Source organism: Felis catus, chromosome D4, assembly GCF_018350175.1.
Source record: "Felis catus isolate Fca126 chromosome D4, F.catus_Fca126_mat1.0, whole genome shotgun sequence".
Classification (NCBI taxonomy): Eukaryota; Metazoa; Chordata; class Mammalia; order Carnivora; family Felidae; genus Felis; species Felis catus.
In genome coordinates, this window is record NC_058380.1 from 582,146 (window position 1) to 599,567 (window position 17,422).

Consider the following 17,422-nt stretch of genomic DNA (forward strand, 5'->3'; position numbering starts at 1 on the left):
ACGTATCGGCCGGGTTGTTCCAAGGTCCGCTAGCTTGGGTGGACTGCTGCGCCCTGGGGCTTCGGTCCGGAGGCCGCCAGCCCTCTCGGAGCCCCGGGACTGCGGGGGGTCAGCTGGAGGCGGGGAGCGCCGCGACGGCCACGAGCCCGGGAACCTGCGCGCGCCCGCGGGCGGGTGGCAGGCCCGGGGCCCCGCTCCCCCGCCTCCCCCGCCGAGCTCCGCGGTGGTCTGCGCCGGCAGCGCGCGAGGCTTGAAGCGCCCGACCCGGCGCGCAGTTCCTCAGGCGGCTTCCCGTCGGCGCCGCGCCATGGACGCTCGGCGAGCGGAGATCCGCGCTTTGGAAGCCGAGATCGCGGCCCTGCGGCGCGCGTGCGAGGAGCCGCGGGCGCCGGGGGAAGACACCTCGCGAGCGCGGTACGTGCCCTCGCGGGCCCCGTGGAGCGGACGGTCTCCTCCGCGGCGTTTCCCGAGCCCCGGGGGCTCCGCCGGGGCGGGGCGGGGGGTGAGGCGTCCGTGCCGAGGCCGCTGTCAGCCTGGCAGCGTCGGCGCGGGGAAGCTGCCTTCCTTGAGGCCCTGTTCTCTGGCGGACGAGAGCGGGGGGTCCCCGCGCTTGTGTCTTGGGGCTCCCCCGGGCGGCGCGACGCCCTGTGCTTTCCCGGCGCCCCCCGCTTCGGCCCCTCTGAGACGGCCGTGCCGCAGGTTTTCATTCGCCCTGGTCGTGTGGCGGCTCCTCTGACGAACGACGGGGCTGAAAAGTACGTTGGCGGAAAGGAAACGAGCGAACGTAGCCTCGGGGCGGCGGTCAGGTGCCCGCAGGCCGGGAGGGGGGCGGGGGCGGCCCCGGGGCGTTTGGACCCCTGCGTCCGCGGGCAGGGCGGACTGCACCCCGGCGCTGGGCGCGATGTCCCGGGCGAGGGGTGTGCGCCTGTGCAACCTGGTGTGCGACCCGGTGTGCGTCCATGACAACCCCGTGTGCGCCTGGGACAATCCGAAGAAGGCGCTTCTGTCAACCCTGTTTTAAAGTCAGGGAAACTGAGGCTGGGAAGAGGTGAGGTAAGAGCTGGGCTGGAACCCCGAAATGTCATGTCAAAGCTCAGGTACTTCGCTTAAGGAAGGAAGAGAGAAAGGGTTAGTTATGTACGTATCTATGGTCTCAAAGTCACCAGCGGCTGGAAAGTAGAAAGTATCTTCATTTTCTCATTGGAGACTGGTTTGACATAGGTGCGGAGAGATTTTCCTGAGATAATGGGACGGGGGTTGGTAGAAAATGGAAGAGCAACGCGAACGGGAACGTTCACAGGCGTGGCGGATGGGATCCTGCAAGTAAAGGAGGCTGTGGAGGGAGGCAGGTGACCAGGGAGCAAACACGTTCCTCCACAAGTGAAGTTGTAAATGTCTTGAAGCCCCTTGCTACTCCAGGGGTGCTCCATACATTGGAGGCAGTAGCAGTACTTGGGAGTTGCGTAGAAATGCAGATTTGGGGGACACCTGGGTGGTCAGTTGGTTAAGGTCATGGGTTAGAGCCTTGTTGGGGATTCTCTCTCCTCTCTGCTTTCTTCTCGCGCTCACTTTTTCTAAATAAATAAATAAATGTTAAAAAAAAAAAAAGGTGCTTGGATGTCTCAGGAAGAGTAAAGCTCAGGTGGTCATGATCTCTCGGTTGGTGGGTTCGAGCCCCACGTCCGGCTCTGTGCTGACAGCTCAGAGCCTGGAGCCTACTTTGGATTCTGTGTTTCCCTCTGTCTCTGCCCCTCCCCCACTCACGCTCTGTCTCTGTTTCTCAAAAAATGAATATAAAAAAAAAAAAGAAATAGAGATTTTGGGCCTACCCCCACCAGCTGAGCCAATCTGCATTTTAACAAGCACCCCACCCACCCCAGCTGTTTTATGTATATTTAAAAGTTTGAGAAGCACCTTGTCATACTGTCGGGAAGAAGGATTTCTTTACTGGCCACAAGATGTCGTTATTAGCTCAGGACAGTATGTAGACTATTGATGTCATCTATGCCTTCTCAAAGGTTGGGAAACTAGGAAGAGTCCAGATCGTGGAAAACATTACATTTTAGTCCAGGGTGTGACGTTTCTTTTTACTGTGGTGGAAAAGGAAGATGGGGACCTGTGTACCAAGCTGTGTATGTGTGTGTGTTAAAATGTAACCAAATTTGCCATCTTGATGCTTTTTAAGTGTACAGATCAGTGGTATTACATACGTTGATAACGTGCTACTATGACCATCTTCTGTCTCCCTCTTTTCATCTTGTAGAACTGAAACTATAACCATTAAGCAGTAACTTTCCCATTCCCCACTCCCCTTAGTCCTTGGCAACCATTGTTCTTCCTGTCTCTATGAATTTGACATTTCTAGGTACTTCATACGAGTGAATTAATATGTGTCTTTTTGTGACTGGTTTATTTCACTTAGCACAATATCCTCAAGGTTCGTTCACATTGTAGCAAAATGCAGAATTTCCTTCTTTCTTCAGGCTGACTAGCGTTCTCCTGTATGTATATACCACATTTTGCTTATCCTCTTATCAGTGGACGTTTGGGTTACTTCCACAGTTTAGCTATTGTGAATAATGCTGCTATCAACACATATGTACAAATATCTCTTTGAAACCCTGCTTTTAATTCTTTGGAATATGTGGGGGCAGGGAGGGAGGGGAGACTTCCTTTTCCTTCAAAGGTCCTTCTAGCTGGACTAAGTCGAATTGACCCTAGACAGATTAACAGGAGAAAATCAAATTTAAAAGGCATATGTACAAGGATTCCACATAGACCTGGAAATTCCAGAGCCAGGGAATATGAGGTCTGTAAGTCATTCTGAACTAAGGAGAAGGGGCTAGGGGTCTGGGACTTCAGAGCAAAGGAATATACTTCACAGGGCAACAAGAAGAGCAGATGTTTGGTTGTTAGATGTTTGCCCTACTAGATAGGTGGGTCACTCAGGTGAAATTTATCTCTGTTAATAACACTTACTCTGGGAAAGACCCCCAATTTAAGTTTTTCTGTGTGGTTAAAGGAGGACAAAATTTTTCTGGAGCCTACAGGGTCTTAAGTGCCTTCAGCACAAAATGATCCATATGCCACATTGCCATAGTCTTGGGGGGAGGTCTGTCCTTAACCCCTACAGATACGTCCCAAGAAGTGGAATTGCTGGACCCTTTGGTAATTCCATTTTTAATTTTTTGAGGACCTCCCCCATACTGGTTTCCACAGTGGTTGTACCATTTTATGGTGAGTTTTTGGGGTGATGGTGAGGTGGTCCAGAGCCAATGGCCAAAAAAAGAATTCTTGAAGACGTCTTTCGTGCAGAAAGGTGGTTTTATTTAAAGCACGGGGACAGGACCCACGGGCAGAAGAGCTGCACTGGGGTTGTGACAGATAACTCATTATATACTCGCGGTTTGGGAGGGTATCAGGGATAGAGTAAGAGAGTCTCCCTAAGTAATTTTGGAGGCAAGATTTCCCAGGACCTTGAGAGGTTAGCTGTTGCTAGGGAAACGCCATTTCTTACCGTTTAGTAAAACCTCAGTCACGGGACCCATCATATATATATCTGTGGCCATAAGCCTGGAGTATGATTGCTAGCATATATCTTGGGGCAGTTGACATGAAAGAAGTTTACAAAGGAACTTTTATATGTTAAAGTAGACTTACAGGATGCTGGCGGTTGGGATAATGTTAAGCTAAGATTCTCTTTTGCCCCCAGCAAAGTGTCATCATGGAGGCAGCTGAGCTCCTAGAGGGAGGTTCACTCTGCCGATTTCAAGGACTCATAAATGGGATGTAGGCAGTAGGGGAATTTAATTTTTTATTTGCCTTAGTTTCCCACATCACCATGGCAAGCACCTAAACCCCTTTCCTTTGTTCTTGGGTAGCCAGGAGTGTCTGAGGAGTATCACACAGATCCCACCTGGGTTGGGGGTGGTGGTGCTGTTAGCCTGTACTTTGGCCTCAGCTTGCCCCACGCACCCTCATCATTTTACGTTCCCGCCAACAGTCTACAGTGTTTCCAGATTGTCTACATCCTCACCAATATTGTCTTTTTCCCCCTGGTTTTGGGTTTTTTTTGTTGTTTTTGTTTTGTTTTATAGTAGCCATCCTAATAGGTGTGGGGTCAGTTCCCTAATGATTAGTGATATTGAGCATCTTTCTATGTGCCTATTGGCCATGTGCTTTTGTGCCAGTCTCAGCCCATCTGTAGTAATGCTATTCAATAGAAGTGCCTGGAGCCAGTGTTCCCAGGGAACTTTCCCCATTCCACACCTATGTTACGAATGGATCAAACTTTGTGGTTCTTGTGATTGTAGGATGCCCTTCCTCAATAACCTTTAGGAAACTTTGAAGGAAAAAAAAAGTTATTATTTACAAGCTCTAGAGTGCATAAGCAATGCCACGGGAGCCACACAACCAGGTCACTGATGCAGAGAGGGAGACAGAGACAGAGAATGAGAGAACAGGACTGGGGTTCTGCTTTTATTTGGGTTGAGGGTGGGGGCCTAGGGTTTCAATAGGGTTTCAAGGACTCACTCTCAACTGGTGAACTTAAAACATAAGAGTAGGAATATAAAGCACAGGAAGAGAAAAAACAAGTGACCCAAGTGGTCAGGTTTTGAAGTGAACCAAGATCTCTAAAACAAAGGGAAGGCAGTCTGGCTCTTCCATCCTGTGGATTGCCAATGTGTTTGTCTGTTGGAGGTCACCTTCATTGAAGGGGATGCAGCAGACGCCTCTGCCTTCAAAGCTCACATTCAGCACCTGCATTAGAATAAGAAAAGCCAACTGTTGGGTCTTAAGCTATTTTTATGTCCTCTTTGGAGAAATGTCCATCCAGTTTCCGTGCCCATTATTGAACAGGTTGGTTTTTGTTGTTGCTTTAGGAGTACTTTATATATTTTGGAAATTAAACCCTTATCAGATATGTGATTAACAAATATCTTTTCTCATTCTGTGGGTTGCCTTTTTACTGTCTTGATAGTGTCTTATGTTGTACAATTTTTAAAAATGTTCATGAGGTCCAGTTTGTCTATTTTTTCTTTTGTTACCTATGCCTTTGCTGTTATATCCAAGAAATCCTTGCCCTAGCCGATTTATGAAGCTTTTGTCCTATGTTTTCTTCCAAGAGTTTTGTTTTAGGTCTTACATTTAGATGTTTGAGTTAATTTTTGAATATGTTAGGGAAGGGTCCAACTTCATTCTTTTGTGGATGTTCAGTTTTTCCAGCACGATTTGAATGTTACTGGCAAGCTTGTCAAAAATCATTTGATCATATATGTAAAGGTTCATTTCTGGTTTCTCTGATTCTATTACAGTCATCAATCTGTTTGTCTTTATGCCAATACTACACTGTTTTGATTACTGTACCTTTCAGTTAAGTTTTTTTTTTACTTTTTTTTAAACGTTTATTCATTAAAAAAAAATTTTTTTTTGCATTTATTTATTTTTGAGAAACAGTGAGACAAAGTGTGAGTTGGGGGGGGGGGGGCGGGCAGAGAGAGAAGGAGACACAGAATCTGAAGCAGGCTCCAGGCTCTGAGCAAGCAGTCAGCACAGAACCCGATGTGGGGCTCAAACCCACAAACTGTGAGATCATGACCTGGGCTGAATTTGGACGCTCAACCTACTGAGCCACCCAGGTGCCCTGAAACGTTTATTCATTTTTGAGAGAGAGACAGAGAGTGAGCGGGGGAGGGGGGAGGGGCAGAGAGCTGGAGACAAAGAATCCCAAGCAAGCTCCAGGCCTTGAGCTGTCAGCACAGAGCCTGACACAGGATTCTAACCCACACACCACAAGATCTTGACCTGAGCTGAAGTCAAGTGTATAACTGAGCCGCCCAGGCACCCCTCCGTTAAGTTTTGAAATCAGGAAGTGTGAGTCCTCCAGTTTTGTTCTTTATCAAGATTATTTTGGCTATCTGGGATCCCTTGAGATTCCACATGAATTTTAGGGTGGGTTTTTTTATTTCTGTAAAAAACCTCATTGGGACTTTGATAGGGATTGCATCGAATCTGTAGATTGCTGAGGGTAATATTGACATTTTAATAATACTAAGTTTTCCAATCCATTAACATGAGATGTGTTTCTATTCATATCAGTTTTTTTTTCAGCAATGTTTTGTAGTTTTCATTGTACAAGTCTTACCTTCCTAAGGCAAATTCCTTCCTATGGTTAGTTCCTAAATATTCTTTTTGATGCTGTTGTAAATGGAATTGTTTTTGTAATTTACATTTTTCAGATTGTTCATTGTTGGGTTATAGAAATGCATCTGATTTTTGTATGGTGATTTTGTATCCTGATACTTTGCTAAATTCATTTATTCTAATGCTTTTGTTGTGGAATCTTGAGGGTTTTGTACATACAAGATTATACCATCTGTAAACAAAGATAATTTTAATTCCTTTCCAATTTGGATGCCTTTTATTTCTGTTTCTTGCTCACTTGCTCAACCTCGAGTTTCCAGAACCATGTTTAAGTGGTGAAAGTGGACATGCTTACCTTCTTCATATGTGGCTTTTATTATGTTAAGATAATTTCCTTCTACTCCTAGTGTTTTGACTGTTTTATCATTAAAGTGTGTTGAATTTTGTCAAATGCTATTTTTTTTAAAGTTTATTTTGAGAGAGTGTGAGAGAGCATGAGTGGGGGAGGGGTAGAGAGCGAGGGAGACAGAAGATCTGAAGTGACCTCTGTGCTGACGGCAGCGAGCCTGATGCAGGGCTCAAAACTCATGAACCACAAGATCTTGACCTGAACCGAAGTCAGATGCTTAACCAACTGAGCCACCTGGGTGCCCCATTAAATGCTTTTTCTACATTAAGTGAGATAACCAAGTCTTTTTTTTCCCTTCTTTGTGTTAATGGTGGTATATTACATTGATCAATTTTGTATGTTGAACCATCCTTGTATTCCAGAAATAAATCCTATGTGGTCATGATGTGTAATCCCCTTAATATGCTGCTTAATTTCATTAACTACTAATTTGTTGAGGATTTTTACATTAATGTTCATAAGTAATATTGGTCTGTAGTTTTCTTGGAATATCTTTATCTGGCTTTGGTGTCAGAGTTGTGCTGGCCTAATAGAATAAGTTTCAAAGTGTTCTCCAACTTTTTGGAAAAGTTTGAAAAGGATTGGTTAGTTTTTATTTAAATGTTTGGTAGAATTCACTCTTGTAGTTATCGGGTCCAGGGCTTTTATTTGTTGGAGATTTTTTGATTACAGATTCAACCACACTAGTTATTGGTCTATTCAGATTTCTTATTTTTGGGGGGTTTAATCTTGGTAGGGTTTGTGTTTCTAGGATTTGAGCCATTTCAGGTAGAATATCCAATGTATTGGCATACAGTTGTTCATATTGTATCATAAACTTTTTATTTTTGTAGAGTTGGTAATATCCCTGTTTTAATTTCTGATTTTAGTAATTTGAGTCTTTGTTTTTGTTTTGTTTTGTTTTTAAGTAAACTCTATGTCTGGTGTGAGGCTCAAACACATGACTCCAAAAATCAAGAATCCCATGCTCTACTGCTTAAGCCAGCCGGGTGCCCCTTTTCATTCTTTTTTTTTAGTCCATCTAGCTAAAGTTTTGTTAATTTTATTGATCCTCTCAAAGAGCCAACTTTTGGTGTCATCTATTTTCTCTAATTTTCTGTTGTCTATTTCATTTCTCTCTGCTCTAATCTTTATTATTTCCTCTTTTTGCTATCTTTGGTTTAGTTCATTCTTTTTCTATTTCCTTGAGTTGTAACATTAGGCTGTTTATTTGAGATCTTACTTTTTAATTTAAGCGTTTATAGCTGTAAATGTCCCCTTAGCACAGCTTTTGATATGTCCCTTAAATTCTGGTATATTGTATTTTCATTTTGTCTTTAAGTATATTCTCGTTTCCCTGTGGTTTCTTCTGGAATCTATTGATTGTTTAAAAGTGTGTTAATTTCCACAATTTTGTGACATTTTCTGTTTTCCTTCTGTTACTGATATCTAATTTCATCCCTTTGTGGTTGGAGAAGATACTTTATATGATAAGTATGTTTTATTTTTTTTTTAATTTTTTTTTTTAACGTTTATTTATTTTTGAGACAGAGAGAGACAGAGCATGAATGGGGGAGGGTCAGAGAGAGAGGGAGACACAGAATCCGAAACAGGCTCCAGGCTCTGAGCTGTCAGCACAGAGCCCGATGCGGGGCTGGAACTCATGGACCGCGAGATCGTGACCTGAGCCGAAGTCGGCCGCTTAACCTACTGAGCCACCCAGGCGCCCCGATAAGTATGTTTTAAAATACATAGAGACTTGGAATGCCTTGGTGGCTCAGTCTGTTGAGCATTTGACTCTTGATTTTGGCACAGGTCATGATCCCAGGGTTGTGGGATCGAACCCCTCATTGGGCTCCTCTCTGTGGCATGGAGCCTGCTTAAGAATTTCTCTCTCTCTATCCCTGTCTTCTTTTCTCCCTCTGCTCTTCTCCCATACTCACTTGCTCTCTCTAAAATAAAATAAAAAAAACATTGAGGCTTAATTTGCTGTCCAATATCTTGGAAAATGGCCCATGTACATTTGAGAATTTATATGTGTCTGTTAGGTCTGTCTGTTGTTGGGTAGAAGGTTCTGTATATGTCTATTAGATCTAACTGGTTTAGTGTGTTGTTTTCACTACTCTGTTTCCTTACTTATCCTTTGTCTAGTTCTACCCATTATTGTAAGTTGGGGTATTGAAGTCTCCAACTGCTATTTTAGTTTCTTTTGAGGTGTAATTGATATATAACATTATGTTAATTTCAGGTGTACAATATAATTTGATATTTGTACGTATTGCAAAATGATCACACTAAATCTAGTTAACATCCATACACAGTTACGAGGTTTTTTCCTTGTGATATGAACTTTTTTCTTTTTTTTTAATGTGAGATTATTTTAATAACTGATAACAGTGTATGTAATGGAATGTCATCCAGTGTATGTCATTATACTGTTTACATTTATGCCATGGAGACATATGTATTTTTTTAATAGTATGTAATACTTTATTTTTTTAATAGTATGTAAAACTTTTTTAAAATATAATTTATTGTCAAATTGGCTAACATATAGTATGTAAAGTGTGCTCTTGGTTTTTGGGGTAGATTCCCGTGGTTCATCACTTACATATAACACCCAGTGCTCATCGCAACAAGTGCCCTCCTCAATGCCCATCACCCATTTTCCCCTCTCTCCCACCCCTCCATCAACCCTCCAACAAACCCAGAGTTTGTTCTCTGCATTTAAGAGTCTTTTATGGTTTGCCTCCTTCCCTCTCTGTAGCTATTTTGTCCCCCTTCCCTTCCCCCATGGTCTTCTGTTAAGTTTCTCAAGATCCACATATGAGTGAAAACATATGATATATCTGTCTTTGAGTGACTTATTTCACTCAGCACAATACCTTCCAGTTTCCATCCACGTTGCTGCAAATGGCAGGATTTCATTCTTTCTCATTACCAAGTAGTATTCCATTGTATATATAAACCACATCTTATTTATCCATTCAGTTGATGGACATTTAGGCTCTTTCCATAATTTGGTTATTGTTGAAAGCGCTGCTATAAACATTGGGGTAAGTGTGCCCCTATGAATCAGCTCTACTGTATCCTTTCGATAAATTCTTAGTAGTGCTATTACTGGGTTGTAGGGTAGTTCTGTTTTTAATTTTTTGAGGAACCTCCACACTGTTTTCCAGAGCAGCTGCACCAGTTTGCATTCCCACCAACAGTGCAAGAGAGTTCCTGTTTCTCCACATCCTCACCAGCGTCTGTTGTTTCCTGATTTGTTCATTTTAGCCATTCTGAGCAGTCTGGTTTTAATTTGTATTTCCCTGATGATGAGTGATACTGAGCACCTTTTCTTTAAAAAAAAAAAAAAAATTTAATGTTTATTTATTTTTGAGACAGAGAGAGACAGAGCATAAATGGGGGAGGGTCAGAGAGAGGAAGACACAGAATCTGAAGCAGGCTTCAGGCTCCGAGCTGTTAACACAGCCCGACACGGGGCTCGAACTCACGGACTGTGAGATCATGACCTGAGCTGAAGTCGGATGCTTAACTGACTGAGCCACCCAGGGGCCCCTTGAGCATCTTTTCATGTGTCTCTTGGCCATCTGGATATCTTCTTTGGAAAAGTGTCTATTCATGTCTTCTGCCCATTTCTTTACTGGATTATTTGTTTTTCGGGTGTGGAGTTTGGTAAGTTCTTTATAGATTTTGGAGACTAACCCTTTATCTGTTTTGTCATTTGCAAATATCTCCCATTCCATCAGTTGCCTTTTAGTGTTCTTAATTGTTTCTTTTGCTGTGCAGAAGCTTTTTATCTTGATGAGGTCCCAATAGTTAATTTTTGCTTTTAATTCCCTTGCTTTTGCAGATGTGTTGAGCAAGAAATTGCTGCGGCCTAGGTCAAAGAGGTTGTTGCCTGCTTTCTCCTCTAGGGTTTTGATGGTTTCCTGTCTCACATTTAGGTCTTTCATCCACTTTGAGTTTATTTTTGTGTATGGTGTAAGAAAGTGGCCTAGTTTCATTCTTCTACATGTTGCTGTCCAGTTCTCCTAGCACCATTTGCTAAAGAGACTTTTTTCCATTGGATGCTCTTTCCTGCTTTGTCAAAGATGAGTTGGCCATACATTTGTGGGTCCAATTCTGGGTTCTCTATTCTATTCCACTGATCAGTGTGTCTGTTTTTGTGCCAATACCATACTGTCTTGGTGATTGCAGCTTTGTAGTAAAGGCTGAAGTCTGGGATTGTGATGCTTCCCACTTTGGTTTTCTTCTTCAAGAAAGAAGGCTATTCAAGAAAAATTCAAGAACAATTGGCTCTTCTGGGTCTTTTGTGGTTCCATAAAAATTTTAGGATTGGTTGTTCCGGTACAATTTTGATTGGGACTTCCGGTACAATTTTGATTGGGATTGCATTGAATGTGTAGATTGCTTTGGGTAGTATTGACATTTTAACAGTATTTATTCTTTCAATCCGTGAGCATGGAATGTTTTTCCATTTCTTTGTGTCTTCTTCAATTTCCTTTGTAAGTTTTCTATAGTTTTCAGGATATGGATCTTTTACATCTTTGGTTAGGTTTATTCTTAGGTATTTTATGGTTCTGGGTACAATTGTAAATGGGATCTATTTCTTGATTTCTTTTTCTGTTGCTTCATTATTGGTGTATAGAAATGTAACCGATTTCTGTTCATTGATTTTGTACCCTGTGACTTTGCTGAATTCATGTATCAGTTCTAGCAGGCTTTTGGTGGAGTCTTTTGGGTTTCCATTTAGAGTATCATGTTGTCTGCAAGAAGTGAAACTTTGGAGTTCTTTGCCAATTTTGATACCTTTTATTTCATTTTGTTGTCTGATGGCTGAAGCAAGGACTTCCAGCACTATGTTAAACAACAGTGGTGAGAGTGGACATTCCTGTTGTGTTCCTGATCTCAGGGAGAAAGCTCTCAGTTTTTCCCCATTGAGGATGATACTTGCTGTGGTCTTTTCATATATGGCTTTTATGATTAGCTATGTTCCTTCTATCCCAACTTTCTTGAGGGTTTTTGTTAAGAAACAATGCTGTATTTTGTCAAATGCTTTTTCTGCATCTATTGATAGGATCATATGGTTCTTATCTTTTCTTTTATTGTGATGTATCACATGTGAATATTGAACCAGCCCTACAGCACAGGAATGAATCCCACTTGATCATGGTGAATAATTCTTTTTATATGCTGTTGAATTCAATTTGCTAGTATCTTTTTGAGAATTTTTGCATCCATGTTCATTAGGGATATTGGCCTGTAATTCTCCTTTTTTGTGGGGTCTCTGTCTAGTTTGGGAACCAAGGTAATGCTGGCTTCATAGGATGAGTCTGGAAGCTTTCTTTCCGTTTCTATTTTTAGGAACAGCTTGAGAAGGATAGGTATTAACTCTGCTTTAAATGTCTGGTAGACTTCCCCTGGGAAGCCATCTGTCCTGGGACTCATTTGTTGGGAGATTTTTGATAACTGATTCAATTTCTTCACTAGTTATGGGTCTGTTCAAATTTTCTATTTCTTCCGTTTGAGTTTTGGAAGTGTGTGGGTGCTTAGGAATTTGTCTGTTTCTTCCAGGTTGTCCAGTTTGTTGGCATATAATTTTTCATAGTATTCTCTGATAACTGCTTGTATTTCTGAGGGATTGGTTATGATAAATACATTTTCATTTGTGATTTTATTTATTTAGATCTTCTGGGTAGGGGTTTATCAATTTTGTTTCTTTTTTAAAAAAAACCAGCTCTTAGTTTCATTGATCTATTCTACTGTTTTTTTTTTGGGGGGGGGGGGATTCTGTATTGTTCATTTATGCTCTGATCTTTATTATTTCTCTTCCTCTGCTGGGTTTGGGGTTTCATTGTTGTTCTGCTTCTAGTTCCTTGAGGTGTGCTGTTAGATTTTGTATTTGGGATTTTTCTTGTTTCTTGAGTTAGGCCTGGATTGCAATGTATTTATTTTCCTCTTAAGAATGCCTTTGCTGCATCCCAAAGGGTTTGGACTGTTGTGTTTTCATTTTCATTTGTGTCCTTATATTTTTTAGTATCTTCTTTAATTGCCTGGTTGACCCATTCATTCTTTAGTAGGGTGAACTTTTAAGATTTACTCTTTTATCAACCTACAAATGTGTAATACAGTATTATTAATTATAGTCACCATGCTGTACATTTTATCCCTAGGACTTTTTAATTGTATTGCTGGAAGTTTGTATACTTTGATCACCTTTTACCCATTTTCCCAAACCCCCTCACCCTTGCCCCTGGCAGCCATCAATCTACTCTCTTTCTATGAGTTCGGGGTTTTTTAGATTCTACATATAAGTGAGATCATACAATAACCTGTCCATCTTGTCTGACTTGTTTCACATAACATAATGCCTTGAAGGTTCATCCATATTGTCACAAATGGCAGGATATTCTTCTTTTTATGTGGCTGAATGACATTTAGTTGTATAGTAGACACCACATCTTTATTCATTATTTGTTGACAAGTTGTTTCCTTGTTTTGGCTATTGTAAATAATGCTGTAGTGAACCTGAGGATGCATGTATCTTCGTGTTTTTGTTTCACTCAAATAAATACACAGAAATGGAATTGCTGATTTACATGGTAATTCTATTTTCAATTTTTTGAGGAACCTTCATACTGTTTTTTGTACTGGCTGCACTAATATACATTACTACCAACAATATATTCTTGCCAACTCGTGTTATTTTGTTTATGGTAATAGTCATTCTGACAGGTGTGAGGTGATACTTTGCTGTGGTTTTGACTCGCATTTCCCTGATGATTAGTAATATTGGGCACCTTTTCTGTGTACCTGTTGGCCAGCTATATATCTTCTTTGGAAAGATTTCTATTCAGATTCTCTTCCCATTTTTTAATCAGACTTTTTTTTCTTTTGTTATTGAGTTAATGAGTTCTTTATATATTTTGGATGTTAACTCCTTGGTAGTAGATGATTTGCAAATATTTTCTACCATTGCATAGTTAGCTTTTTAATTTTACTAATTTCTTTTGCTGTAGAGAAATTTTTTAGTTGATGTAGTCCTGCTTGTTGATTTTTTTTCCTTTTGTTGGATTTGCTTTTGGTATCAAATCCAAAAAGTCAGTACCAAGACCAATATAGAGAGCTTACCACCTCTGCTTTCTTCTAGGAAATTGTCCACGTATTTCTTTTATTCAGGTCTTTATTTCTTTATATGGTGTCAGGTTACTATCTGGTGTACTTTTTTTAAAGTTTATTTATCGTGAGAGAGGTAGAGTGAGTGTGAGCCAGGAGGGGCAGAGAGAGAGAGAGAATTCCAAGCAGGTTCTTCACTGTCAGTGCAGAGCCCAACACGAGGCTCTAACCCCCAAACCACGGGTTTTGACCTGAGCTGAAATCCAGAGTCAGACATTTAACCGAATGAGCCATCCAAGTGTCCCTGTCTAGTGTACTTTTATCTTTCAGGTCTGTCTTGAACATTTCTTGTAGGGTAGGTCTAATGGTAACAAAATCCTTTGCCTTTTATTTCTTTGGAAATGTCTTAATTTCTTCCTCACTTTTAAAGGGCACTTTTGCCAGATACAGATATTCCTTGGAAATATTGTGGGTTCAGTACCAGACCACCACAATAAAGTGAGCATCACAATAAAACTAGTCAAGTGAGTTTTTTGGTTTTCCAGTAAATACAAAAGTTAGGTTTATACTCCACTGTAGTCTGTTAAGTGTGCAATGTCGTTATGTCTGAAGAAAATGTTTTATACCTTAACTAAAAAGTCCTTCTTTGCTAAAAATGCTCACCATCATCTGGGCTTTCAGTGAATCATATTCCCTGATCACAGGTCACCATAACAAATGTAACAATACTGAAAAAGTTTGAGATATTGTGAGAATTTCCAAAATATGATTCAGAGACACAAAGTGAGCCAATACTCTTGGAAAAGATGGCACTAATAGACTTGCTCAACACAGGGTTGCCACAAACCTTCAGTATAACTTGCAATATTTGGGAAGCACAGTAAAACAAAGCACAATAAGATGAGGTATACATAGGATTGTTGGTTCAGTTTTTCCTTTTAGCACCTGGACTGTATAGGCCCCTTGTCTTCTGGTGTCCAAAATTTCTAATGAGAAATCTCATATTTTATTGAGAAACCCTTGAATGTGGTGGTTTGCTTCTCTTTTGTTGCTTTCAAGGTTCATCTTTATGCGTGGGTTTTATAAATTTGATTATATCTTGGTGGGAGTCTCTTTGAGTTTGCTGAGTATCTTGTATTTTCATATTCATGTCTTTCATGAAATTTGTGGAGTTTTTAGTCATTATTTCTTCAGATATTCTGTCTGCCTCTTTCTCCTCGGACTCTCATGACACGTATGTTGGTCCTTTTGAGGGTGTCCCACAAATCCTTTATGCTTTGTTCCTTTTTTCAGTCTTTTTTCTTTCTGCACCTCACCCTCAGTAATGTCCATTGTCTTATCTTCAGGTTCACTGATCATTCTGCCTGCTCAAATCTGCCTTTGAATCCCTCTAGTGAATTTTTCATTTCAGTTATTGTATCTTTGAGCTCCAGAATTCCTTTTGGGTTTCTTTTTTTTTTTTTTTTTAATGTTTATTCATTTATTTTTGAGAGAGAGATAGTGTGAGTAGGGGAGGGGCAGAGAGAGAGGAGACAGAGAATCCCAAGCAAGCTCTGTGCTGCCAGTGCAGAACCCAACGTGGAGCTTCGACTCACAAGGCTGTGAGATCATGATCTGAGCCAAACCAGGAAGTTGGATGCTTAACCAACTGAGCCACCCAGGCTGACCCCCTTTTTTGTTTATTATTTTAGGATTTCCATTTCTCTCTTTTAAAATGTTTATTTTGAGGGAGCGTTTGCATCTATGCAGGTGGGGGAGGGTCAGAGAGAGAGGGAGAGAGAATTCCAGGCAGGCTCCATGCTGTCAGTGCAGAGCCCAACATGGGGCTGGATCTCACTGACTGAGGTCAAGAGTTGGACACTTCACCGACTGAGCCACCCAGGTGCCCTTGTTTATTTTTTTTAGTTTTATTATTTTGTAGGCTGTGTGTTGAAGATAAGCCTGAGGTGCAAACTTTCTGTCTTCTTATGTCTTTTCTGAGCCTTTCCTTGGGCACTGTATTCACTTTCCAGTTTTTCCCATACATTCAGTTGATTTTGAATGTCTTAATCTTTAAGGTGTGGCTCTTTAAATGAGATAAGCCAAAAATAATGGGGAAGAAAAGAGTCGTGGCTCTTTAAATCTCCTGGAGCTCCCTTCAGCCAGAGGAGCAGGGCTTGGAATAGTGGGAGCTGGTGCAACACTGGCTGTCTGTCTCTTTGCACCTCTTTTGTCAGAAGCAGCAATCAGCACAGCCACTCAGCGTTTGTGGACAGTCTTTTTTTGCCTACTCTTACTTTTCTGAAGTGTGTGCAGTCTGCTTTAGGAACGTGTACACAGCTGTCTGCCTATTGTTGGAGTGGGGGATACATAGCTATTACTGTGCTGAGACCTGAAATTGCCCCAAACTGACCACAGTTAACTCCAAGCCTTCCCCTGGAAGTTGTAAGCCTTCAGCAGAATTCACAGTTTTAAAAAAGTTTCATCAGATTCTGCCAATGCGGTTATTGTGTAGGTGGCTGCTTCCTACGCCACCAGCTTCCCAGAATCCTAGATCATTGACTTTTGAAATCAGGTCTCTTGTAGATCCGTTTTATTTTTTAAAGTTCATTTTGAGAGAGAGCTCGCAGATGGGTTTGTGTGGGGGAGGGGCAGAGAGAGAGAATCCCGAGCAGGGTCACACTGACAGCGTAGAGACCAGCGCAGCGCTTGATCCCACAGACCTTGAGATCATGACCTGAGCCAAGATCAAGAGTCAAATGCGTAACCCACTGAGCTACCCAGGCACCCCTCTTATAGATTTGTTTTAAGACAAAGAAGTTTCTTGGGGTGCCTGGGTGGCTCAGTGGGTTACGCATCTGACTCTTGGTTTCAGCTCAGGTCATGATCTCATGGTCTGTGAGTTCAAGCCCCATGTCTGACTTCACACTGACAGTGCAGAGCCTGCTTTAGATTCTCTCTCCTCTCTCTGCCCCTCCCCTGCTCACTCGCGGTCTCTCTCTTCTCTCTCAAAATAAATAAACTTTAAGTAAATAAAGAAGCTTCTTGTGGAACTCTAATTTTGACCAACATAAATTACGCTCCTAAGACAAAGTAACAAGTAATATAGTGCAAAGCCAGTAAAAATGTATAATCCCAAATCACTGAAACTCATGTCGGTAATTGAAATAGACTAATGATATTTTGCTCAAAGTAAATCACTGCTATGAATGAGAATATGCAGGTTTTCTCTTATAGGTGTATGGTAAAATATACATAGGATTTGACCATTTTAGCCTTTTTTAAGTATGTAGTTCAATTGGATTAAGTACTTTTACGTTGTCATGCCGCCATCACCACTTTTTCCTCACCCCAAAGTGATACTCTGTACCCATTAAACAATAACTTCCCATTCTCTCCTTTCTCAGCCACAGGTTCTTTTTTGAATTCTGCATATCTAGTTTTCAATGTGATGATTTAGTTCTTTTATCAGTTTGCTCTGTTGGAAACACCATAAAGTTTTCATTCGTAGTTTTCTGTGATATTTGGTATTTGCATAACAGGAATTTATCATTTATATATGAAGATTCCTTCTTGCTTTCATTAGCGTTCTCAGTTTAGTTTTTTTATCACTTAATTATAGCCAATACAAAAGAGCTTGTGGTAGTCTCTCAGGTGATAGAGAATATACTTAAATATTTTCAATTAACATTAAGACAAAAATTTAAAAGATATTTTCACCCTTTCTACAAGCATTAGATCTCCAGTGTAAAGAATACAGAGTTAGGTTATTTCCTATAGACCTGG

The 17,422-nt window shown here is 41.3% G+C and overlaps 1 protein-coding gene across 10 annotated transcripts in view; it reads left to right on the plus strand.

Annotated features, from left to right (window-relative positions):
- CENPP (centromere protein P) overlaps window positions 1-17,422 on the plus strand; it is a 230,375-nt gene that overhangs the window by 823 nt on the left and 212,130 nt on the right. Inside the window, exon 1 of one of the 10 annotated variants that reach the window (XR_006589079.1) lies at window positions 1-414. The exons of 1 other annotated variant lie outside the window; for it this stretch is intronic. Coding sequence is in view for 5 of the 9 variants with exons in the window: in XM_045043494.1 (XP_044899429.1) it covers window positions 308-414 (107 nt within the window). In the remaining 4 variants the exon portion in view is untranslated. 8 more of the 10 variants (XM_045043494.1, XM_023243194.2, XM_045043495.1 and 5 more) reach the window with 8 other exon arrangements.